Here is a 27302-nt window from a genome sequence, read left to right as displayed (position 1 = left end):
AGAAAATAGGAGTACAACTCCTCTCAGGATGAGGAGCAGAGAAAAAAGTTCTTTCTACGGCATCCAATCTGGGTCGGTCACTGGAACCAGAGGTTTTATCTTCTGAAGCCCATCCTCAGGGAGCTTCTCTATGTGCTCTGAGTTGTTCTGTGCATTGGTGGCTGGCTATTGGGTTGTTGATAGCCAGCCATCAACTCCCCCCCCCAATATACATCTAAGAAGCTACACAATAGCCACCATACAAATATCACACATAAAACAGCCCAAGCAAAACAGAGACGTTTCCTGAGGATGGGATCCAACATTTGGAAGGCAAAACCTTTGGTCCCGGTGACTGATTCAGATTGAATCCTGGACTAGTATTCTGGGACACATATATTCACCTTCTTTGGGAAACATCTTTCTTTACAGTACTCCTTTTTGAACCCTCCCATTAGAAAAAATGGATTCCTCCAAGGGTACTGCATAGCATTAGACTGGAGATGCTAAAGCAGTGCACCTGTAGAGGCCGTGTCCTGCTCTGAAGCAATAATTATCCTAACGAAATACTCCAGAGACTGGGTTGAGAGAGCAGGGGAATGGTGGAGGGGACAGGGCAGACCTCAACCAAGTCTGCTTGGATACACTATAGGTAGAGAGAACAAAACAAAGTACTTACGTGGCATGATGCCTTGGCTGGCAAGCTGCTCTCGGCTTCTTCGCTGCTGTAACCGCAACTGTAAAACTAGGAGAGAGTGCACCTTTCAGAAGTGAACTCTAAGTTCTGCCCAAATAACTGCAAACCTTTCATTTGTTCAGATTTTCCACACTACAACTACAAAGGAAGAGTTCTGGACTGGATCACCCGCAAGAAAGAATCGCCTTTATTCCAACAGCTTTGTCTTATTACTGAAATGCACTTTTTTTTCTTATTCTCTAAAACTAAACCAATTAACCTGAGGTTTGGTCAAAGGATCCTTTCTCCACATTCTCCCCCTTCCACTCTCCCATATGCAAAGGTTAATAATTTTATAACACAGCAGCAAGACTGGAGCTGTGGCAAATTTGACTAGGCTGACAAAAATATTGAGCTTTTGTTATTTTAATAAATTTATAATGCTTTCGTTTTGATTTGTAGAGTTCTCTTTCATGTTAGGCAGGGATGGAAAAAACAAAATATTTTCACAAGTTTACAAAAGAAAAGTAGGACAGCTACAAAATTACATTATTTCACATATGGAATATGTGGCCAAACAGATACCCTTGGTGCTCTGTTGAACTACAAGAAGAAGCAAAAAAATCGGGAAAAGACCCGAATAGGGCCATATCTAAGAACCAAAAAGTAAGGTTTGGGATAGTAAAGTAAAGGAATGGGATAACTTTGATCTGTAAGATAAGAACATGAAGAATGACAAGAGAATGCAAGCAGTAGCTATTCTTTCTCTGCCAGAGCATGAATGGTATTATTAGACTGAAATTCTAACTACATCAAATTAAATTGAAAGATAACATAATATGCTGTGCATGTATCTTATTTAGAAATCAGTAAGTTTTATTCCCAGGTAAGTGAGATGGCAGCCTTAAGCTATAAGTGAAGGATGCTATGAAAAGGAATCTTCTTCTTTCCATTGTTTTGTTTTTTGGGGCTTTTGAAGAAAAATAATGGATGTAGTAAAAATGAGAGGCAGTCTAGGAATGTATGGACAATCTTACAGAGAAGCCTGCCTGTGACTATAAATAATTGATTAATCTTGAAACTTCTGACATTTAAGTCACTAGATTTGTTTCCAAATTGAAAATCAAGTTCAATAGCATTTTGGACCTGACATTTTAAAAATTAGGAGAAATGAAAGCTGCAGACCAGAGAGAATGTTAAGCAAATAAATCATATTTTGCCTGCTACAGGAAGATGTGATACACTCAGCCATTTGTCAAAGAAACAAGTCAAGAATCAATTTACATATTACAAATATTATGCAGAAATCTTTCAAAATTGCTCAACATATTGATAGGTCTGTACCAGGGGTGAAATTCAGCAGGTTCTGACAGGCTCTGGAGAACCAGTAGCAGAAACTTTGAGTAGTTCGGAGAACCGGAAAATACTACCTCTGACTGGGCCCAGAGTGGGGTGGGAAGGAAGATTTTACAGCATCCTTTTCCTGGAGCGGGGTGGGAATGAAGATTTTACAGTATCCTTCCCCTGCCTTGCTCACCAAGCCACACCCACAGGACCGGTAGTAAAAAAAAAAATAATTTCACCACTGATCTGTACTTATTTGCAATCCAAAACATAGTCACTAGCGAGTAAGCCTGGCAAAGGGCAGTAGGAGTCAACATCCCCAAAACTGCAACAGAAGATGAACCAACCAAGATTAGCAAAGAATGAATCTATCAACCCCTCCCATTCCTATCGGAACACTTTCAAACATCTTATATTCTTTCCATCCTGTTGATGAAAAAATCAGCAGGGAAAATTCTTATCCAAAACTCAGTAGAATAAAATCTTGCCAATTTGTATTGACCAAATACAATTTAGTCAAGTAAAAGTGAAGTATTCAAAGCCTTTGCCACCTCACTTTCTTTTACATTAGATTCCCCCCCCCCAATCTTTCTTTTCTCTATATCAAGAAATCTGAGATTACAGTATTGATAAGATGTTATAACAGAAAGAAAGTGAGTAGATAGAGCTGCCATGGTGAATAATTTCATTTCCCCCCTTAGATTCATCTCAGCATATACTCATCTGAAGACAAATGTACATACACTTTATTAAAGTCTTCCTATAATAGTTTTGAAACAATTGTCTTAGAAACTTGTATAATATATAAGCTTCTCTTTTTCCAAGTAATATTCATTCTAGATGTTATTCTTTCAGTTTTGCAAAATCTACTTTTTTCCTTTAACCTTTAAGTAAATGACTGCTATATCAACAAATAGACAAAACTCTGTATATGCATTTTTGCTGCAATTACATACAGGGCTTCTCAAAAACTTCAGAAAATCAACATCCATTATCTTGGTGAAGAAATTCATTAATGCTACGTCAGGGAGGGGGAAGCATCTCAATTTTTAAATCATGGCAGAACTGTTAAGGGAACGGAGCTTTGCCTTCTTGAGAGGGACTACGGTAGTTCTTATTTGGATGGAAGTGAGTGGTGAGGACTCTTGCCATTTCCACAAATGATCTCCAAGAAATGAGTCCCGGAGACAAATGGCTTCCTTGGGCACCAGCACCCTCTTGAAAAGCTCTCATGATTTGTTTATGCCTGCTCAGGCTTACCACTGCAGAAGGATTAAAACATCTGTTTGCATGCTGCTTTAATCAGGACTAGACAAGGAACTTGCCCACTTCAGAGATGTCATTTCAGCAGGAGAACATGGAAGGAAAGAGATAGAGAGCTGGGGGAGGCAGCTGCCCAAGACCTGGACATTCAGAAAGTGTGGCCTGTTTTGTATGGTCTTAGAAACCAGATGCAAAGCTTTGACACCACGAAAACTTCCCATTTACAGCAAAGCTCAAAAGCGCCAATCCTGGGAGGAAACATTAGATGAGTTTCTGCAGTCCTATAATTCATCTACATTCTTTAGTTTGAATGGTATGAATACTTGATTTGCATCTTCAGCATATATGTATGGGAGAGAAAGGGAATCATTCCCAGAAGTTTCAGAGGAATTTTCTTCCCCATAGAAGACCAGAAAAATAACAACCACAGAGAGGGTCTAACACATTTCTTCTTCTTTTTTAATAAAAAGAGTTGCTCTATAACCATATACAATTACTAATTGTCAAGGCAGAATATTAATTATTTTCTAATTGGTCATATACTAGTATTTATTTGTTTATTCATTCATTATGATGTTCTTGTGATAACAATGGCATTTTAAAAAAGATTTTTTTATTGTTTACCTTTCAATTACAGCATAAACAATGATAATGATGTTTCAACTAATTATTAGCTAATAGAATGTTTAAATACTCATGTATTATGAAAATCAACACCAATATGTTCATTAAAAAGTCCAGTTGAAACCACTTTTATCTTGTGTATATCAGAATAATACAACTGGTATTATGAATACTTTGTTCTTTTATTTAAAATAAAAGCATGTATGTGAGATAGAATTTGCAGTGAATCACTCATCTGCAAAAAAATTTGACTTATTACTTCTATTCATTTACGATCCATGTACTATTCTATTAACAAATAATCTGCTGAGCAGCTGTGCAATCATTTCATTTAGTTTTAGAGATAGTTTATCTCTTATCTTTCAAATGATAGTTTGAACAAAGGCTGAGCTAATTTGCCATCATCATTGGTTAGTTACAGAACCAGTAGATGAAACATGAAACATGAAAAACTATTTAACTAGAACAATGAACAAGATAGGCCATCAATCTATCCTATGTTTACATAGGCTCTCTATGAAAATTAACATAATGCTACAAATACACAGATAGAGGCAGTTTTCCAAAAAGCCTATATAGCCTAAGACATCCTTCTGTCTCAGTAAGACAGAAGATGCCACTCCCTCCTTTAAGCGCATTCAAAAATTGGCTAGACTGGCAGTTGTACCTTGGAGTCTCCACCCTGCCTTTAAGGGCAGCAGAACAGCCAGAGGCATAGTCTAAGTCATACAACACACACACACACACACTTTCAAATCCCAGTCTCAAAAAATTGTTCCATACTCCCGACGGTATATTAATCAACATAGCAGTCCCATTATGACTAACGGTAGCACTGTTTGGAAGTTCATTCATAGGTGACATTTATTCCAGTGCAACAAAACTGCAGAACAGGTATTTAATTATTCACAGTTCATTAAAAAGGCACAGATTAATCTTGTTTATCCGATGAATTCCACCCATATGAGATCTTCCAGTACTGTATGTCAGGGAAAAGGAACTCAGTTTCAGAAATTAGCAATGACCTAAAATTAGAAAGTAACACTCCTTTGTGCATTTTCAAAGGGTGATATTCTGAAGGTGATACCAGAAATTGTACCAAGCTGGAAAACTTTCTGGTGCCTTCCGAGGTACTTTTTCTATACATTATGAACTAATTCAATGCTGCAAATTTATTCTTCATATTCTTCTTTTTTTTTCCATTCAGTTGTTGAGCGAGGTCCAGAATTCTTGAGCTTTCCTTCTTTTGAGATAAATGTGTTAGGATTATACTATTGATAAAAAACCTGCCTGAGGTCAAGAAGTCTAATTTTGGCACGGTGTTATTATACCCCCTCCTCATCCCAATATATGTTCATTAGTGAAAAAACTGATATGTCCTGTGTCTCTCAGGGAGAACCTTTTACAAGATTAGAGATTTACTGAATGACTATATCATTAAAATGTCAAGTTACCATAATTCTTCAGGTGTTTTCTAAACTGATCAGATAGTTATTCATATGTAGACTTGGTGGTAAAGCTATCAAATCTATCAAAAATAATGATGAAATTCAACATATCTTTATGCAATTTATTGGCCACCTAGGGTTAATCTGGGCGGTTTATGAATATTTCCATTATGTCTGTTTTAAATGTTTTCCCATAATGCCGAAGCATCTTTCTCACCACTATTCAAGCAATGAGTCTAAATACACCTGCTCATTTTCTGCATTAATAAACAATTTCAGATATTTGTAAGTTTGCTCTTCTTTGCCTTTGCCTTTAGATCAATTACGACCATGACACAGGCTATAACAAATGCAGGCGGGATAAATCTGAGATTTAAATCATGAAAAACCTCAGTTTTCTGATGAAGGCATAATAATAGTCCCAGTGAAAAATATAACTAATGAAATTAAATGTGCAAATAAAGCAGACAATGTTGATTTCAATCTTCAGTCATAACTCTGGGAACTTTTGAGGGATAATCAAAAGAACATTTGTTTTGGAATTTGAACATTTTTTTTCATCAGGAGCTTATCAATTCTTTGTTACCACATTAGATGGATTTTTTAAAAAACAGATCTTTTGTCTAACATGTTCCCAAAATCTGCACTATTAAAATATAAATCCAGTATGTCTAGTTCTTTTATTTGTCTCTCATTCTCAGTAGCATCTGAACTTCCATACAAAGCAGATTCCAGCTACACCTATTGACAGGAAAACAGGTAGAGGTTTGCTCTCCATTCATAGGAGAGCATAAAATACATTCAGACAGCACAGAATCTAAACAAAGCAGAGGCAGGATAAATAGTCTGAATGAATCTAGGTTTCAGTGTTGTATTGTAAGTTATCTCTGTACTCAAAACACGCTCAATTCAATACAGTATAATACTCAATACAACATTCAAAGGAACACACACGTTCCTTTCATACACTGACAAACCAACCCATTTTCAGTACAACTGCTTAAGATTCTTTAGCCAGTATGGCTGAACCCACAAGCCATAACTTCCCATGTAGTCAAACACCAGTCACCAACCTGAACCCTCAGTGTTAGCTAGCAGATCAGAGATGAACACTTAAGTAGTCTCCCAAGTTGCATCATCTAGTTGCAGCAGTCCGATACTATCTGAACATGTATTTTTGGGAGCAACAATTCTCTGGAAGGATTCCCTCCACCTCCAGCAAAAGTTAAACAGTTAGGGGGAGGGTTCTTGGGCCAACCACTTAATGTTTGTCCCATTTGATTTAATACAATTCCATTGATACTTGGAACCTGGCAGCCAGGCCAAAAGAGTCATTGTTTCTGTGAAATTTGTCAGGATGACCTCAGGGTTTTTAAAATTTATTTATATATCTTTGGCAAAATAGACAAAATAGCATACGCCATAGTTTCTGCACTTTATGGAAATGGAAGAAGAAGGGGAAAAATCTCCATGCCTGCAGGACTGCTGAGTCCATTTCAGATTGATACCCACTCAGAGCAGTGGATAGTCTGTCCCAATGGCATTTGAAGCACTGCAAGCGAAACCTGCTTGCTTTTTCCTTGGCATAAGCTTGGCAGAACTCCACCTACCGTTATCACTTTCTTTCTTTATTTGTAATGAGAGTTTTGGTTTTATAATGTTCATGTTAATATAATCAAAGTAGGAAGCAATTAAAACTACAATTATTATGAATGCAGTCCTAGAAAAAAACCAAAGAGCTAAACAAAGGAAAGCTCAACAGGCCTGTCAAAATATGATTTATTCCTGTCAATTTTCGAGACAAGGAGAACTTGTCATAGAAGAACATTCTGTAATAAGGCTACCCCCAGGAAGTTTTACAATTAGGAGTAAACGATTTCAGCTGAGTATAGGATGGCTTTTAAATCAGTGTTTCTACATTTGACTCTAAAACAAGAGGGGGGGGGGAGATTTATGAACAAAATTACTCTTTAGTTACGATGGCCTATTATTTAGGATTTTAAAAAGAAAGATCAGCCCCTTGAATTTGATCTGGAAACAGCCTTGTAACCAGGGAAGGTCACTTACAATGGACAACCAAATTCAAACTGCTGCATTCTGTGCTGGGGTAGCTTTCCAACTACTAGAAGTATTCAACATATAACATATATAATTATTGAGATTCATCTGAAAGATTACCAAAATGTGCAAGACAGTGGCAAGGAACCTGATCTTTAGACTATCCCATAAATAATTATCCCAAAGCATTCTTCAATATCCTTCTCACAGGTCAAATAATAACCATTTGTCCCTTCTTCTGACCTGCCCACACATGTACAAGGAGAATGCCATTATCGGCCATTATTTATTAAATAAATAAGGAATGCATAAATAATTTAATGAACTCACAGGGAATTATAAAAATCAGAGGTTGCCACCTAAATTGAAAGGAGACACTTAAGTATGTATTCTGCAATTATTTCAATTAGTCATCATAACAATCCAATATGCCCTCAGCATGTATTCTTAAACAATGACAAATTTGTTTTTTTAAATTTTATAAGACAGCAGGACACATTACTATTTTGTAAAATGTACTATGTTACAGAATATTTCTGCTACTTTTCTCTCATAAGAAAACGGTGCACAGTCCAGTAAGCTGTTGGCACTATGAATGAAACTCAGAATTGGCGGTAACAAAAAAGTGACAGTGGTAAAAAAATAAAAAATTGTAAATGCTTAGTTATAAGCACAATGTGGTAAGTAATGAATATACATTATGAGTGTTTTTCTTATCACCATTTTAAATCTAGCCAATAAACTAACTTTTCAGACAGATATACAAATTAAACATATGAATTGCAAAGTTGGAACATATGTTTCAACAATTCTTCTGTCCAGATGGAAAACTATCTAATGTTCATTGGAATCAACATGATATAGGTTAGGGTGCGGTTTTCTTTTCTCAAGATAATAGACATCTACATATCTACTACAATAAGTTAAGGATTTTTAAGTTTCACTGAAGATCACAGGATTCCCAAGAATCCAAGCCCTGAACACTGAATTAATTTTGTGCACCTTATGTACTTCACATTAGTCTAGTACCACTGAGATGGTAATCCCAATGTCTGATCTGCCCAATGCCTGATCTGCATTCACCTAGAGTAATATGTTCTCTGCCTAGAAATTAGATATCAGGAAAAAAGAAATTTCTAGATGTAAATATTTGATTTTTTACTAACTCCCCTCCCTGGGTAGCCTTGATACACCTCTTTTACCCCAGGGAGAACTGGGCCATTCAAACACATTCCATCTTGTTGATCTGCATTATGCTGTTATAATGACAAAGCTGTCGCTATAAGCAACTTGGGATTTCAAGAAATGAAATACTTTCTTAGCAAGTAACTGCCTTATTGGTAACCTCTTTTGTTTATGCGGATATGCTGTCATTCTATAAAAACAGTATCAGGCACAAATAATGCAAATTATTGCTAAAATAAAGCCAAGATGAGGGAAAACAATTTCTCTGATTGTCTAGCTCTATAGCACACTTGAAAAAAGTAAAAGAACCCATCATACACCTTTGTGTCTTCACTACATTTCCTGTGGCAGGAACTGGATGTCACAAGCAAGCCATAATCTGTAGGTAGCACTTTTCCTTCACTTTGGGGAGAATGACTCCAAGCACCAAGTTAACTAGATAGACTGTTCTAAGCTAAGAACAGTCTAAGCTAAGACCTTAAGCACTGTGATTCAACTAACAGTTGAATCCCAGCTTTATACAAAAGAAAAGATATGTCAGAGACTCATTTTGTTCCCCTCAATATGCTAAATGACAAACAGTAAATGCATTTACATATTTTTGACCCAACAAGATCATGTTTAAGCGACATTAGTTTTCAAAAATATTAGTTTACGGAGAACTGCTCATAGGTGTTGCCTATACAGCTCATCGAAAGAGTTCTCCAGGAAATAAGATGGGCACAGTCACCCCCAGCATTGCATATGCCATTGTCCTAAAACAAGTACAGGGTAATTACATTTTTTGGAAAGAGAATCTGGATTGGAACTGTGCCCCATAAACTGACTCCATTAGAAAAGCTAAAAGGAACAAAATGTATGGGTCTCAAAGAGTCATAAAGTTTACTTTTAGCCTGGAATCATTTGAAAACTATGTTCTGTGATCCTACCATCAGCTCTGTAATCTCTATACCCCCCAACACCCCCGCCTTTAAAAATAACACATAAATGACTCTTAAAAACAATAGTGGCTCATTCTAGAGGAATGCGGTGGCTCAGAGAATTATCCCCATCTCTCCTGCCTGTTTCAGGAAGATGGCAGTGTTGCTCTGGGATTCCTGGTTTACAGATCAAGCCTTCTCCTTTTCAGTGAATGGCTCTGTAGCATTAGCCCAAGACAGTCTACTAATGGATTGTGAGGAATGAGTTATTCTCATGAAATGTAAGATCACATTGATAGAGAAACCACAGCAAAGCACTGATCCCAAATCATGGAGAACCGAGCCAGGCAAAGCTTCTTACATGTGTACACAGTTCTCTGGAGTTTTTAAGCAGCTGCCAACTTTCTATTTTCTAAGCAAACATTGCAACTGACCACCCAGCTGTCTCACACGTCCTGATAGTACCCGAGTGCATTAGCATCAAGGAATCTTCTGATCTCCTTGTTATCTCTGATGTAGCAGAGATCAAACCCAGCTGCCACCATCTCCTTTTCCCATATCGAGTGGGTGACATCCTGGAATGAGTTACACCGTACAAATGCAGAGTGGGAGTGTGCTGTGCATTCACTGGTCACACATAAGAGACATCCTTGGGTGGCAAGAACAGAATGCTTTCAAAATTGGCAATTGTTTTCATCACAGCCAATAAAAACAAAATATCAAGACAAGTGTGTGCAGAAGAATCTTCCTTTCTCCTGTACGCTATGACACTCACTCAAAATTACCATGATGCTATTTACAGATGCTACTACTCAGTCAGAGAATGGTCTCTGGTTCACTATCACTCACCTTTGTTCCTGTTGCAGGTCTGCAAAGAAGAAGCCCTGAATGGGGCTTCAACCCTCTGTGGAGATCTGGTACATGTTTTTTTGTAGCAAAGCTTCAGTAAATGGCAATCAGTCGCTTGGCTCTAGCTTTATTTCTCGGGTGATGTCATTTTAAATATTTTGCATGTTCCATTTGTTATTTGTACTTCTAAAAAAAATGATGCCTTTCTGCAATTCATGTTTGTCCAATTAGTCACAACTCTAAAGGAAGAAAGCTGGCTGCCTAGACGTTGGAATAAAGTATTAGGGCCGGCATTCACAGGAGAGCACCTGACTTGAACAGATAGGAGGAGATACTCATATTGTAACAAGCAGCCTTATGGATTTCTGATCCAGTTCTCTCTCTCTCCCTCTCTCCCTCTCCCCCCCTCTCTCTCTCACACACACACCACACAATTTCCCCTAGATTAGGAGATTTCAGAATGACAGCTGAATTTTTTTTTTAGTAAGCTAGACTATCGACATAACTTGTAAGCAGTGAAAGGACAGAAAGAGAGGGAGCAGATAAAAAGAACAGATATAAATGCATTCTTCGTCTACTGAATAGCCTCTGTGATCGCAAGCCCATGACAGCTTTACAACTCCTTGGTTATTTTACTTGCATGCTGCTTAATGAGAAACAGCCTCTAGCTGAGATTCACTGAAAAGGAAAGTTTTAGGAGAAATTCTTGCTGTGTTAGCCCTACCTGATCTGAATTTGCTCCGAATCAGCATAGAATGCTCAGACCCCAGAAGTGTCATGGTGAAGCCTTGTGAAAATTCCCAGGGTCAGAAAGCCCCTCAGTTCAAATCATAAACCGGCACCAAGAAGAGAAGCTGACCACAACCAAAGGATCGCAATTCATCTAGCCCTCCTTGGAGTGTAGGTGACTGCAGAATGCAGCAGAAGAGTTTGGGAAGTTTGGTCTCATCCAGCACTAACCCGCCACGGAAACCTACTGCATGCCTTTGCACTGTGTTGGGCTAGTTAACTTCAGCAAGCAGACCCCTCCTTTCTATCCACCCCCTCCCCTCCTTTCTCAAAGTTTACTATCAGCAACATCACCGGGTGTCCTGACTGATGTCATAGTCTAGCAGGGAGCAGACTATCCCTAAAGGGTCCTTAGGAAAGGCAGAAGTTTGATATCTGATCCGCTATTACTACCAACAGGAACTTGGCCAATCAAGGCTCTCCCTCCCTCTGACTGCAGGGGTTCAAAGCAACTCTGAAATATCAACAAGACTCCTGCTTAACTCTTGCTGAGCTGTTGCAACCAAGAATTCAAAAAAGAAGACCGGAGTAGGGACAGGGCTTTTACCAGGGAGCTTAATAACGACATTCCAAGGACTTCGGCAGAGATTTGTAATTGGCTCTTCTTTTCTATGTCTGTTATTCTACAAAAAAAGCTATTAATAAATTCACAGATGTCACATAAATAATGGTCAAAAACTCACCAAAAACAGATTTTATGTGCAGATATGGCTTTAAAATATTGATATTGAAAACAAAGGTTCTAGGTGAGTCCAGTAGTGACAAAGTTCTCCCTACTCTACCCAGTTCATGTTTAAATTATTGTTTAGCCAGCTGAAAAAGAGTTAAATCTAAAGGTCTATGTCTGTCTGTCTGTCTGTCATCTATCTATCTATCTATCTATCTATCTATCTATCTATCTATCTATCTATCTATCTATCTATCTATCTATCTATCTAGAATAGAATAGAATAGAATAAAATAACAAAGTTAGAAGGGACCTTGGAGGTCTTCTAGACCAACCCCCTGCTTAGGCAGGAAACACTATGCCACTTCAGACAAATGGTTATCCAACATCTGTCTATCTGTCTGTCTGTCTGTCTGTCTGTCTGTCTGTCTGTCTGTCTCTGCCTGCCTGCCTGCCTGCCTGCCTACCTACCTACCTACCTACCTACCTACCTACCTACCTACCTACCTACCTATCTATCTATCATCCATCCATCCATCCATCCATCCATCCATCCATCCATCCATCCATCCATCCATCCATCCAAGAGGATAACATATCCTGAACTTCAATTAGTTTTTTTATTATTCTCACAAACTAGGGCAGGATTTTCATGCAGCTTTACTCCTTGTTTGTTTTTAACCCATGTCTATTTTTAAATGTCTGCAGTATTTTTTTTAAAAAAAATGTGCTTGGTATTTCCATGTACGCAATCTTTCAGCTGAATTCCTGCAATACATTTTATGTACTTTTATCTGTATAATGATTCAGTCACAGATATTTCATGTACCAGGGACATGTACTGCAAGGGGTGGCGGCACAAAGAACTCTACCATCGTCTTCAACCCTTATGGCAATGGCATCTCAGAAGAATGATCCGAGACTATCACCTTAATTGCCTTCCCCACCTGACCAATGTCTCTTTATAGCAATAGCTGGAGAAAAAAAATTAGACCAGGGGTAATTAATTTTTTACCCACCCAATGTTGATGTTTCCCCACTATGAATGGGGAAATTCACAGTTAAACAGTAATTTTGATCTGTCTCCTCTGCCAAAATCTTTCTCAGTTCTCTTCTGATAGTTTCCCAATGGCTATTCTCAGCCCCTGCAAATTAGCTTTTAAAGTATCCTTCAAATATAAGACCTTTGTGCTGCATGGAGATGCAGAAAGAAAATGCTGTGTATTTCATACCATTTTCAAAATATTTTTATGGACATGCCCTGAAGCTGAAAACATGGTTTGAAGTGGACATGGCAGCATCTTGTTGAACTTCTTGGCACTTTTTAAGTCAAAGTCATATTTTCCTGGAATTGTATGGATGCTGGGCAAGCAAAAGAAAAGACACAGCTTCTTCAAGGAAGTGCTAACAGATACAATGTTATGCCTACATCCACTGTAAAGCTCCTTTTGCAGCATCAGACCTGAAACATAGCTTATCTAGAGGTATTATCATTACAAATAATTACCTTGATTTTGATTTCAAATGTTTGCTAAATGTGCAAACTCTCATTTGTACATTGATCTCTGCAAGTCCAAAGCTTCTGGAGTTGGGGATAAAGGATCAATACTGTAGTAGCTCTCCCACTGCTCAATTATTTGGATTATGGGCAAGCAGACCGAGGTAAATTTCTACACAAGCATTCTAAGATAGGACAAAGCCTGCTCTGAAACTATACAATCCAATAACAATTGTAATCACCAAGAGCTAAATTGACTGAATTCTGGTTCACTTGAATATATATAAAACTGCTGTAAAATTACCCTTTTCTTTGAAATGTAGAGGCTTTATATGACCTATAGGCAACACTGTTTCTCCAGTTGCTCATCTCCTATTCTTCAGGTCCCCTAACAGGTCTTTTAAAGAGATAGACATTTTGTTGGCTTTGCAGCTCCCCTTTATAGGAACTGCTCAGAATTTTTTGTTGCATGCAGTCAGATGCATACAACATTAAATAAGGATGAGAAAAAGGGGGTGTGATCAATTCATATATCTGTTTTGTGTCCAGTAGATGCTTTTGTGGGATCCATAGCAGTGCAGTACAGTGTTATATAGTTAGGATTGTTATTTTTGCTCTTATTCAGCAATGCAATATTTTAGAAAGAGATGGTGATCACAGATAATCTTCAAAGCGTGTTTGAGGAACAGGTTCTGCCCTGCCTCATGCCTGGAATTTTACAAGAGGAAGGTGGAGAGAATTCCAGAATGACATATTTCAAACCAACTCATGTTTTGTGGTCTTTATTGTCTTTTGCCACCCAAGAATCCTTTAAGAGGGAAAGATGGAAGAAGTCACACAATGCTTTTGGACTGATAACATTAGGAGCCAATTACTTGGAAACACACTAAGATTAGACTACTAGAACAAAATCATTCTAGGCACATTAGTAGCCCAGGGGATGTTTGCAATTGACAACACACTACTAGAGAAAATGCTTTCTCTGCCTTTTTTTTAAAGTCACTAGTAAGCTGTCTGATGTTTCCATCATAATATTTACTTCTTGGGAAATAGGCTAAAAATTTTCACTTCTGATTCAGAACTGTAAGATTAGAGAATGAAAAGAGCAAGATGACATAGCTGTTTAAAAAACCATGCAAAATGTTTTCTGCTTAGCATAAATATTTAATCCTTTTTAAAAAATGGCAATCTGTTGTGTTTATTAAGGGAGGGATGCAACATACGAACTAAGTGCAGGGTGGGGTAGGCTGGCTTTGCTACCACAAATTCTGTCCTTCTGGAAGATCACTGTGTGCGCTCCCCTTAATCTCCCGGCCAATGTAGCCTTGGTGGGCTCTTTTGAGATGTCCTCATGGGAACTTTCTAGAATACACATTGAACACCCAAAAGCTAAGCTTTCCTAAGAGGAAAGGGCAACAGTTAAAATACCAATCAGAGGGTGCCCTTTCCTCCTCCATAGTACATATTTTATAAAGCATTCCCAGGGAAAAACTCAAGTCAAACAAATTACCTATCTATCTAGAAGCCCAAACCTTATAAATGGACATTGCCAGTCTTTTTTTTTCTTTCAAAGTTAATTTCCAGATCATTTCTAGAATGAGCATCCATCAAATTCAGTTTCATTGTTTTAAAAATACTACATCACCCTTGAGATCTCAATTATCTGAGAAACAGTTGGCTCTGTTGTAAAAGCCAGCTGAGGTACAGAAATATAGTTAGAGAAGCAGATATGCCTAGTGAGCCAGCAGATTCAAAACTCAGGTAGCCTTAGCAATTAAGGGGAAAACCAGCATTTATTTCACTGGAAAACTAGCCTAATTCACAGTGAAAACCATCCATTGTTTGCTGCAAGGAAGCTGCTTCCTTGCATTGTGCAATGAAACAGTGATGTAATCTGTGAAACAGGCAAAGCAAATGCTGAAATGCATCTGTGGAGTAACAACTGTGAAGATATGAAACCTCATAAAGAACTGTGAAATATATCTTTAAAAAGTTGTCTCATTAGCCAAACATGATTCTTGAAATGCTGAAGCAACAAAAGGAAATTAAATTGGCATTCCATGACTGTAACTTTGTTGCTTTTATCCTTACAATTTATATTGATATCAATTGTTTTCTGATTGCTTATTTGTACCCTATGACTATCATTAAGTGTTGTACCTTATGATTCTTGATAAATGTATCTTGTCTTTTTATGTGCACTGAGAGCATATGCACCAAAGACAAATTCCTTGTGTGTCCAATCACATTTGGCCAATAAAGAATTCTATTCTATTCTATTCTATTCTATTCTATTCTATTCTATTCTATTCTATTCTATTCTATTCTATTCTATTCTATTCTATCATTGAAGAAATAAGCAACTTCCAAAGGCAATGCAATCTTCATGGTAGTACAGACTCGGGTAAGCGCATGAACTGATATTTGGCAAAGCTGTCTCTAAACCTACACATCTGTTGTAATGATAAAATGATGGCCATCAAATTTGTCTCTCTAGGTCTTATAAGATGGATGGGTATTAATTAAATGATGTTAGTCACCCAAAGTCACCTATGATGGGCATTTAATAAATGATAGTCTTGTCTGCGGTATTACTTTGTCATTAACATAGGCTCTTTGTGAAGGAAAGGTAATCTCCCTCATTAAAACAACAAAGCAGAAGAAAATATGAAAGGAATAGACATGCTAGGAAAGGGGGAGAGGCTAAATGTGCATAAGATCAGAATTTAATGGGATCTGATGCTGCTGATGTAAACCTACTATCTTTCTGCCCAGAAGTGAAGCATTTATCTTAATGTTCTTTTTGCTGAAAAAGTCACCCTGCTTGACTAACAAATAAGAGGGTGTTAATTAATAGAAAAAAAGATCTGAAGCTAGGGTTTGAACTGTGGGGTCCTTGTTATTCTCTTACTAGCCCTAATGAAGTTTGCTAATTGGGTAATGAAATGTGAGTAAGAAAAAAAACCAAAGTTAGAGAGCACCAAGGACTCCTAAGTGTTAATTACTGGATATTTAAATAAATGCATCAGGATGGGCTGATCCAGTAGTCAAACTCTTATATTTAGATGAACCTACATGTACATGAATATTCTTTTTTGTATGTGCTTGTGTGGCCTGTTGGCTCTTTGTGACTGCCTGACAAGTCCCTGCAGTTTTCTTGGCAAGATTTCAGTAGCTTGCCACCATCTCCTTCCTAAGGATGAAGGTGAGACAGCTGGTGATTGGCCCAAGGTCACCCAGCTGGCTTTGTCCCCAAGATGGACTAGAATCACTTGGTTTCTAGTCTGATGCCTTAACTACTATACAAAACATGCTCTCAAAAAGTCATGTACGAAGTCCCACGTGCAACTGGCATTTAAACCAAGTATAGGGAGTAAACAAGCAATTTGGGTGCAGGCAAAGCTGCTTGATCAAAAAGCATACAAGAGAAATAAAAGAGCATATAAGATGAATCGTCTGAGAAAGAATATTGATTGGGTTTATATCTTGCCTTTTGTCCAAAAGCTCAAGGCATCATGGATAATGGTATCTCCTTCAATATTTTCCCCAGTACAATAGTCCTGGGGTAAGCTGATCTGAGAGAGCCTGACTGGCCCAAAAGCATCCAATGAGTTTTCTTGAAGGTGAAAACAAATCTATGTCTCCCCATACTTAATGTGGTGAACACTTGACGAAAATAATCTAGATATCTGGTAGTAGTATAAAATACATTTCCATTACTTTTTCACCCAGAAAAGTACTTCTTTTGTTACTTCTGACACATTGCTCTTCTGAAATCAACTGGAAAAGTGTCTACTGCTGTGAGAGTGATTGCTAATTTTATACAATGTGTCCCATTATATTTCCATAATGGTAAAGTTTATCTGATGAGTTCTACTAAATGAACACCTTGCAACTATTTATTTTACCAGCACAGTTTTATTTTGCTGTAAGCATATCAAGGAAAAAGCAAATGCCAACTCTCAGATAATGTGAATGGTGCATTAGGATGAATAAGAGTATAGATGCTGGCAACTTTTCAGGTTTCAACCTTGCCAATCACATCTCTGATGGGTGGCAAGAATGGCCCTTTTTGAAAAACCGATCTGCAAAAATGTAGTATTTATGAAGGGTGTTCGGTTATAATGATGTAATGATGGGTTGTATGAAGAATGTCAAGAGAATTGAGAGCAATTGTGGCCTACTCTCAAAAGTCCTGGATCAGACCTAAATTCTAATCCACTCTCAGATAAAGAAATAACTTACACCAAAGGATTGTTAGTATGTAGGAAAAATAGATAAAAGGGGCTACAAGACACAAGCCTCAGCTACTGAACAGAGAAGGATTCTTACAATGCAATAAATAGGCCAGGATAGTGTTTCTCAAACTTAAGCAACTTTAAGATGTGTAAATTTCGCTCCAGAATCTGCCAAGCTGGTTGGGGGATTCTGGGAGTTGAAGTCCACATGTCTTAAAGTTGCCAAGAATGAGAAACCCTGGACTAGAACATTCTACAGAAAGGAGAATCCTTTAGCTTACACTGAGCATCACAAGTCACCTTTCATAGTCATCTACCAGTAGGAAGCCATGTTTGACTCCTCAGATAATTCAGATGTATTGGGGAGGGGGCAAGGGTGAGATGCTACCAGTTCAGACTGGTTTGCCCGAAATGGTAGTAAAAGTGTCACTGGTTCACCCAAACTGGTAGCCAAAATAATAATAATAATAATTTCGACGATCAGCTGTTATGCGCGATTTATACCGTATTAGCTAGAAAGCAGGGAATCCTTAATCTAAATCACATGGCACAGCGGATTCCCTCCCCCCTTGTTGTTCACTTACCTTTTCAGGTACTTGGTAGCAGGCTCTGCCCACCCACCCACATCCATTGTTGATGCTCTGTGCATACGCGGGAGCTCCTATGCATGTGTGGAAGTGGAGCTCACATTGCTACCGAACTGGTAAGTGGATTCCACCCCTGGGAGTGGGGAAGGAATCAGGAAAATTAACAACAACCACCCAAATTTGGATAAATTCATAATTATCGTAACTCATTTTAAAAGAGACAAGCCTTTGAGAGCGTTCCTTTCAGCTATTTATAACCCCAAAACTGGAATAATGATATCTTTTTCTCCCCTTTCTTCCTTATTTTTGTAGGCAGTCTAACATAAGCCTTTGACACAAGTGCATCTATTTAGGTGCTTATATCAAAAGGAACAATCTCTCCACGATAATTGACTTAACAGTCAGCTTTCCACTGCCATATCTCTTCAACTTGAATGCATTATGGGATGGGATAAATGACACTTGGATAATAAAAGTAGAACACACTGTAAGATTGTTTCTTAATGGTCTCTTTGCAAGCATTCCCTCATCCCCACTGGCAATATGGGGATTATCCCAGGCAACTGTGCAGGACTGGCAAAATCCATGTTCTTTCAATCACTATCTCCTTCTGCAATCTTTGTGTGCTATTGATAGAGTTTATTTTCATTTTTCATTTGCATTGTCATGGTAATTTTGGGTTCATTTTTTCCAACACAGGGCTGAAGTTGGAGCGGGGGAAGTAGGCCCATGAAAATAAATATGAGTTAGAATATGAATTCAAGCCTTTGCTGCTATTTTGCGTGGCTTTCCATTACTCATCCGCAGCTATTCTAAAACTGCAGATTTTTCAAATGTTTTTTTTTCCTGAGTATTAAATCACTTATCAAATTGAGAATACAAAAACGGCTTCAAAATGAAGCTTAGAGTCTCTTCCCTAAGCTCTAAAGGTATGTACATGTATCAGTAAATACAATTTGTCTGAAGTGGTGTAGGGTTTCCTGCCGAAGCAGGGGATTGGACTAGAAGACCTCCAAGGTCCCTTCCAACTCTATTATTCTAAGAGAAATTTAGATTTCACAATTTATTTAAATTTAATCTCCAGTAGTCTCTGCCCATGTGGTACAATCTAGCAAGGTGAGTGTACTCTGGGTCCTGTCAATTAAATAATGTCATCTTGTGGGAACCAGAAAGTATGCCTACCATGGGTGGTAGTAGATGTTGGTGGTGATTTGTTCTCTGAACTTGGAAAACAAGCCACCACCAACAGTATGCCTACGATGCTGCAATTGCACTCTTCTGGGCAGATCTCCACCTGAGTTTTTTGTGACTCTATACAGAGTATAGAGAATGGCATCAAAGGATAGGAAGAAGGGACAATGATACAAGGCAATGATCAGATAATACGGACTTGAGTCTAGGGTAAGGTGACCAGATTTTCAGATTGGTAAAGAGGGACACCTTTGATGGGGGGGGGGGGCCTTGATTAAAAATTTTATACGGAGCAACAAAAATTTTCATACAACGCAAAAATAGTATTGTAATATTTTTTTATTTCAACATAACTACAATTTACAAATATAAATTGTAACTGTTGCCAAACATCAAAATTTTGATCACATGACCATGAGGATGCTGCAATGGTCACTAAGTGTGAAAATGGTCGCTAAGTGTGAAAAATGGTCATCAGTCACTTTTTTCAATGCCATTGTAACTTTGGTTACTATACCACCTTTCTTGCCACAGTTCTTAAGTGAATAACTGCAGCTGGTATTTTGTATTTTGGATAGAATCTTTTTTTAAATAGTCTAAGACAATTTAAAAAAAGAATCCACACAGAATAAATTGAAGTAAAACATTTCCAAGTATTGTGCATAGAATTTTTAAAAATGGTTACACTTCAATTTATTTTGGATAGAATCTTTTTTTAAATAGTCTAAGACAATTTAAAAAAAGAATCCACACAGAATAAAACTATTTTAAAAAATCCTATGCACAATAAATAAAATATTATTTTAAAATACATTAAAAAAATAAAAGAAAAAAATCCAGCTCACTTACCAGCAGGCACAAGTGAGCACTCCAAGTCAATCCAGAATGATGTAGATGTTAATACAAAGAAGTGAGCAAATTAAAATGGTGAAATTAGTCAGGGAAATATTTTTCAAAGAAACTTTGCCACCATTTTTTCACACGAGCCGACCTCCAACCTCCGTGCCCCTCCCCTCCAGAAAATCCAGGAAGGAACACTTGCAGCTTCTCTAGCCAAGTATTTCCTGGAGCCCTATAGTACTTGGTCATTTTTTCTTATAAAATGAGGTAAAAGGGGCGCGGGTGTGTGTGTCCGTTTTCTTACTTTAACTTTTTAATATCTTCAATGAAAGTACTGAGACAGAGAGAGAGAGGTTAGACAGAGTATCTTTTGTCTTGCTCCGGTTAGGATTTCTTAAGCAAATCCACTGGGCTTTCAACATGAAGCCAGAAAATTGGGACTTTTTAAAAACGCCCCAGGACACGGGACAAATTATTATAAATCATGACTTCCCACTGAAATCAGGATGTCTGGTCACCTTAGTCTAGGACCTAGGCCAGTGATGGTGAGCCTTTTCAGCACTGAGTGCCCAAACTGGAACACGTGTGCATGCGAGTGCATGTGTGCGTGCCAGAGTGCCAGAAACCTGAAGACCAGCTGGCCAATGAGCATACCAGTTTTTGCCTGAAAAACAGCCTGAAAATGCCCCCCAAATGGCTTGAAAACAGCCTGAAAAATGCCCCCCAAATGGCCTTGTTTTGGTTATTTTGGGGGTCATTTTCTGGCACTCCGGCGCCCGCAAAGAGCAGCTGGCGATGACGCCCATGCCCACAAAGAGGGCTCTGCATGCCACCTCTGGCACACGTGCCATAGGTTCGCCATCAGAGGCGTAGGCCAAGAAAATAACATCAGCAATTTTTGTCTCAGACAAAGACCCTTCCTAGCCACGTGAAGATAGAAGAAAATAGAGGGGAAGCATTTTCAAACTCCCAAGGTTCTATTCCTGTAGGTGTTATAATAAAAGTATTCCTGACTTATATAGTGTTGAACCAGAGACTCTTGAGGTTTATTAAATAAACAAATAAATAAATTCTATTCATGGCATGGCTTCCCTTAGCATAAATTACAGCTATGACTTTATTTCTTGATTAAAACTCCTAAAAAGTTGGAATAGGGTTGTTTCTCTCATAAAACAATTACTTAGAAATAATGCAGTCAAGCATTATTGACTGCTATTTAAGTGCTATGTAAGCTCAGAGTCTTCTAAACTAGGTTAATTCTACTTTGTTAACTCTTAGTATATGGGGAAGTAAGAGGAGAATAGTAGAACTTATATTATTATTAATCTTATCTTCGCTATGGAAAAAAGATGCAATACATTTCACACTTTTTGAAAGTTGATAATGACTGGACTCATATACTGCACTAACCTTTAATGTGTATTGAATAAATTCAAACATGTGGTTAGAAACTATGACTTATGGCTGAATATAATGAGTAAAACTTGTCACTGTAGTTAATTCAACAAGCAATGAGTTAACATAATATGTAAATCCAGCCATGCCCCCCCCCATTACTCAGGTGACACCTAATCTGTATTATCAGAAATCTGTACAATCAGAGCTTCAATAGACTCAGTGTTACAGATAATTAGGAATAACCAATTATTTGACTTTGACAAGCCACAACCTATTAATTCGGTGCTAAGTTACCCAGAATTCAATGTACATTGGATAGACCAAACCCCAAGCTTATGACTGCACATGAAAATGCTTACAGCAAAATACAGACCAAAAGAAATAGATTTCTTTAGAAAACTCACTAACCACACTAGATGCATTTGCAACAAAACAAGAAAGACACTTACACATATACTGTTGAAGTAGTCTCAAGAATCTACTATGTTAAAAAAACTGGTACAAAATTTGCATTATAGATGTTAGAGATGGGTGAGTTCCCACAAACAAAATATGTCAAAATGTTATTTTTTAAAAGCCCTGATGAATCTAATCACTTTCTTCTTCTCAGGAACCCAGTTTTATGATAGTACTAGGTATCTATAAAGACGCTAGCCCTTGAAGGTAGGCCATATTAGGGAAATAAGCAGGGGTGAGATTCTACCAGTTCGGCCTGATTCGAGCGAATCGGTAGGGCTGAAGATCAGCTGTGTGCGAACTGGTTCCAACCTTCAGGTGGGCCCACACGCGCGCACACATGCTCAGCAAACCAGTTGATCACACCACTGGAAATAAGCATTACATTAAAATATTCTATTTTATTGATGTAGGCTATAATAACAGAATTTTGAAAGTGCAACAATGCATACACCAAATCAAAGTGAGCTAAGAGCAATCTTTACTTTCTTTCTCACACTTTCCTGTTTTCCTGGGCTAACTTCATTTTTTGAGTTAACAGTCCTATATTTTTTCAGAATCATCTGTCTATTCGACTAAAAAAAGGATTTTCAGAATTCTCTGTTTTCTGAAATTTTAACACTCAAGACTTTGGTAGCAGACAATGATTAACTTCACATATTTCTAAAATGAAATACTGAGATTGTATTAGTTTTACTTGAGAAATTTCTGATTCTAGAAACACTGCCTATATGCAATTATTTTTCTTCCCCATTCTAGCCCCAAATTATCTTTTTATACTCACTTATAGTTTTGCAAATGGTCACTATTGGCAGAATAACGCAAAGAGAAGCTACATTGGCCTGCAATATTTGTCTTGTGCCTGTGTGCTGCCTAAGAGGTGGAAGGGGGTACTTTGTTTTCTTGGAAAGCCTTCTAATATTTATTAAAATGAGACCATGGTCAATCTCATAGAGCTCATGGGCCAGGCTCCAGGCCAAGAATAAGTTCCTTCTGCAAATATTTATTTTATCATATCAATGACAAACTCCTCTGTATAAACATCTTTATTTAATCATAATTTACCAATTATTTTAAATCAATTGTTTGCTTGGTTTCTAAACACTAATCAAGAGGACCACATTAAAAGTTGGTCAGATAGATAAGATGCATTATCTCATTGCTGGGCTGGGGCATAATAGTCTGGCAGGTTTCCTGGGGTGTGTCTGAAGGAAGGAGGAGGTGGGGGAACACAGATTAAAGATGTTACTCTGTGTGGTTCAATGTCCAGATGCAGCTGACAGATGACATCTTCTATTGATAGCCAAAAAGAGAGACAGATCCATTTGGGGGAGATGTAAAAAAATAATAGACATATCACAGGACTTTTTGACACCAGTTCTTTTTCTATATCTTTGCTTGCCCCACTCCCACATCCCCTGACTGATGAATATTTTCTAAGGCTATCTATTGCTGTTTTAAACAGTAACTCTATTATCCTGATAATTAACTCTACCTTCCATAGCAGATCATCCATAAGAAGTTGTCAACTATGTAATGTCTGCAGAGGAGTAAAACCAGTAAGTAGAAGCAAGAACAATTTGTTTTAGTTGCTTTAAAATGCTACTGTATTTATATTGTTGTTATTTTGATTCCCCCTTTCTAACCAGAAAGCATTCCAGCCATACTAGTATTCTGCATACATGGTCTATAGTTCAGCCCTTACATAGAGCTAGAAAAACTTTTGCCTGGAAATCTGGAGTTAGTCATTAGCGATAATAGTAACATTGATGGAGTAACAGTCTGACTCAGCATAAGGCAGTATCCTATGTTCCCATGTGAAGGCATCCTTTTTTATAAGCATTCTTCTTCATGAGAGAAAAGAGGGAATATGTCTTTTAAGCTGGAGCCTGGTATCTCAGCCATGGTCTTTTTAGCTGGGTGAGTTCTGAGTCACCAAGTGATTCAATATCCCAAAATTAATTTCCTAAAAGTATCACAGAGGAAGGAAGGAGGGAAGGAGGGAGGGAGGGAGGGAAGAAGGCAGGGAAGGAAGGAAGGATATGCTGATGTCCAGACTGTTCTAGTGTGACATTCTAGTGTGTTACTGCTCTTACAGCTTGAAAACCTCTTGTGATATCCAACAGATACTTCATATAAGTGATAAACTTTTCACAATTATTCAATCATACTATGAATTCCTTAAACTTTCTATATTTGACTCCAAAATACTGGCTGTCTTATAGGTTTTTTTGTTTTACAGTTTTACAGAATAGGAGCTGCCAGATATTTTACATTTTAAATGATGAAGATTGTATCTTATTTCTAAATATCAGAAAATTAGAGAAATCAGAATTAATAGTCCTAATTTGGTACTTTGCTACAAGAACCACAGAAGAGATATTACAGTTTTAAACTGTGTCTCTAAACTGAAATTAAAAAAGTAACATCATCACAATGCTCAAGATTGGCCTTTATTCTTCCCTCACTACACTGCTAAATTTGTCTTTCTTCAATGGGATAATTTTGATATAGAGATAATGCCATTTCTCTATCAGAAACAATTCCATTTTATACTTGAAACAATGCAAATACTTTCTCCTTGCTAAACATACCTCACTTAATGCTGAAATCTCAGGAGCACCTATGCCATGCTTTCCTGTGTCCTATAAGTAATAATTATGAAGGATGTCCCTTTCCCTGATAATTATATATTATAGATTGATTTGGACTGCCTTGCTAGCAATCATTTTTATAGCATTCCCCACCCCCACCCCAAAATCCTTTTCTTTTAAATTTGGTTTTCATGCTTATAGATCCCTGGCCTTTTTTTCAGATCCGGACTAATAATTATTGGCTTTCTCACCAGGCAATACCTGCAATAATATCAAGGACAAACCTCTATAGAACTTACAGTCAAATCAAAAGTGATTTGGGCCTGAAAAGGCTTAATCACAGTCAAAAGAGCCAAGTGTATCTGCCCCCTCTACATGCTCCAACATAGAGGATACACCTGAGATCCCCTCACTGGGACAATGCCATTTTTGGGAATCTTGGAAGCATGACTTTTCCCTGCTTCTGAGAAAAAGAAATGCTCAAATATAATGATGGGCAACTATACATTCCTTTAGAAAGATAGTTAAGATGTACCTCTTTCTCCTGGCCTTTGGATCCAAATGATGGCCTGCCAATTCAATACCATTACCTGTTTTGCCATTTCTGCTTTCAGGATAGCCCAAGGCAGATATCAGCCCTAAAACTTCCTGATGATCTCACATCTTACACATTACGGTAATCAGGTTCAACCCTGCTTCTTTTTTTGAAATCGGTCAAGGCTGGTTAGTTGCTACCAATTGCAGTTAGGAGAAGCCACTTTGGGGGAAAGGAAGAAATTCATTAACTACCAAAGTTTGAGGTGAATAAATTAAGTTGACCAATCAATATCACAGAAATATTTTACACTAGCTGGATACCTGTGCTTCGCGACAAAACTATGTGATTGGGCAATGCAGGAAAAATCTGGTTCACTCCGGTTCAATCCATTGGCTCAGTGGTGGTCGGTGATTGAAACACATAAGGAAATATTGCTCCCACTGCCTTGACTCCAGAAGCAGTTCCATAGGTGAAAGCCATAAGCATTTTAATGAGATACCAATGTTTAGTACTATAAGGAGCCCCAGACCACTCCTGAGTGAAGGAATGGAACCTCTGCCAGTTTGAACTGAGGTAACAGAATGTGAGACAACAGGCAGTTGGAACAGAGTTCTTTTCAGGTGGGGAGAGGGAGTAGAGCTCCTTAGCATCAGAGCATGTTAATTACTGTATAAGAAATACTAATGATCTGAATGTCATTTCAAGAAATCCTTTCTTAGCAAGCACCAAGAAGCCAAGAGGAACATACATACCAACTTTCAAGTTTGTAGGCTTTACAGTTCTGGAGATTTCATGATGAGTGAGTGGTATTTCACTTTTATATAGAGAGATTAAGAAATCCAGCACCACTGTCTTTGATAACTATATATATTGTACTCTTCTTTTAGCTGGCATTCTTGGATAAAACCGTAAAGAGTGCCGAGCTGATGACCTTTTTCTTTTCAACATTTAACAATATTTTCCAATGTCCTTGTATTTCTGTCTGTATTTATTCCCATTTATATCACTGTACCCAGGCTTTTCATTATGTCACTAGGCAAATCAACAAATCATACACCCATACAAATCTTTTGGTAGTTGGCAGTACACCAAATTAAATAAATAAATAAAAATAAATTAAATAGTGATTCTATTTCTATTCCATGCAGTTGGTGGGAAAGTCTGCCAATGGCTCTTTATCCAGAGTTGTTTTGCAAAGGTTTGTTATGTAAACACATCAGAAGAATGCTATTTAGAGATAATAAAGCCTGGGCACTTTTTAAACCTTGTCATTATTATTGTATGCTTGGAGAAAAAGCTTCACTGACCAATTTATACCACTTCCTCTCACCTGTCAGTCCTTTGAAAAGGATGTGAGATAGCAATAGATAAATAATGTCTTCTGTTTGCATCAGAATAAAGCAGGAAAACCATTTGGCTTAAAAATAAATCTGAAAAAACAGCCAGGATAAATTTAATAAATTTACCAAAGAAAGAATATATATATATATATATATATATATATATATATATATATATATATATATATATATATATATATATATATATATATATATATATATATATATATATATATATATATATATATATATATATATATATATATATATATATATATATATATATATATATATATATATATATATATATATATATATATCTATCTGGAGAACTACTAGATGTAGTAGACCACTACATATACCTTGGCCACAGATCTCAATGGAAAGTGATGCAATAAAGATAATTGATCAGTGTGTTAAATGTGGTTGGCAGGTATTCAGCAAGCTAAGCATAATTTTCAAGAGCAAAAGTTTTTGATCAGTGTGTGCTACTTGCTCTAACACATGGCAGTGAAACATGGATACTAATCTCACAATTGATACAAAAGCTACAAAAAACCATGGAAAGATACACGCTTGGCATTACCAGACAAAATAGAAAGACCTGCACACGGATTGTAGAACAAATGAAGTATACAATATCAGCAAGAGAGTAAAAGAATTGAAATGTAAATGGGCTGGTCCTATAGCAAGAACTGATGGCAGGTGAACCAAGGCAGTCATGGAACAGATCCCAATGGATACAAAAGCATTCTCAAAGGAGACCTAAAACAAGATGAATCGATGACACCAGCAAGTATTGTGGGCCCAAATGGCAAAG

General features: G+C 37.5%; 1 protein-coding gene across 5 annotated transcripts in view; it reads right to left on the bottom strand.

Moving 5' to 3' along the window:
- The window catches only part of MYOCD (myocardin), a 37501-nt gene extending 26097 nt beyond the window's left edge, over positions 1-11404 (bottom strand). For 3 of the 5 annotated variants that reach the window (XM_014058814.2, XM_014058813.2, XM_087709823.1), the window contains exons 1-2: positions 11071-11404; positions 659-724 (exon numbers count right to left, since the gene is read on the bottom strand). Coding sequence is in view for 3 of the 5 variants with exons in the window: in XM_014058813.2 (XP_013914288.2) it covers positions 659-724; positions 11071-11125 (121 nt within the window). In the remaining 2 variants the exon portion in view is untranslated. Of the gene's footprint in view, positions 1-658; positions 725-10346; positions 10724-11070 lie in introns of those variants that run through there. The other 2 variants (XM_087709822.1, XM_014058815.2) reach the window with 1 other exon arrangement.
- Positions 11405-27302: the final 15898 nt, after the last annotated feature.

The sequence above is a fragment of the Thamnophis sirtalis genome, unplaced genomic scaffold (assembly GCF_051295495.1).
Source record: "Thamnophis sirtalis isolate CommonGarterSnake01/CBP01778 unplaced genomic scaffold, rThaSir2_p1.2 scaffold_3, whole genome shotgun sequence".
Lineage (NCBI taxonomy): Eukaryota > Metazoa > Chordata > Lepidosauria > Squamata > Natricidae > Thamnophis > Thamnophis sirtalis.
Note: the sequence above shows the minus strand (reverse complement) of the source record. Positions and strands in the feature narration are given on the sequence as shown.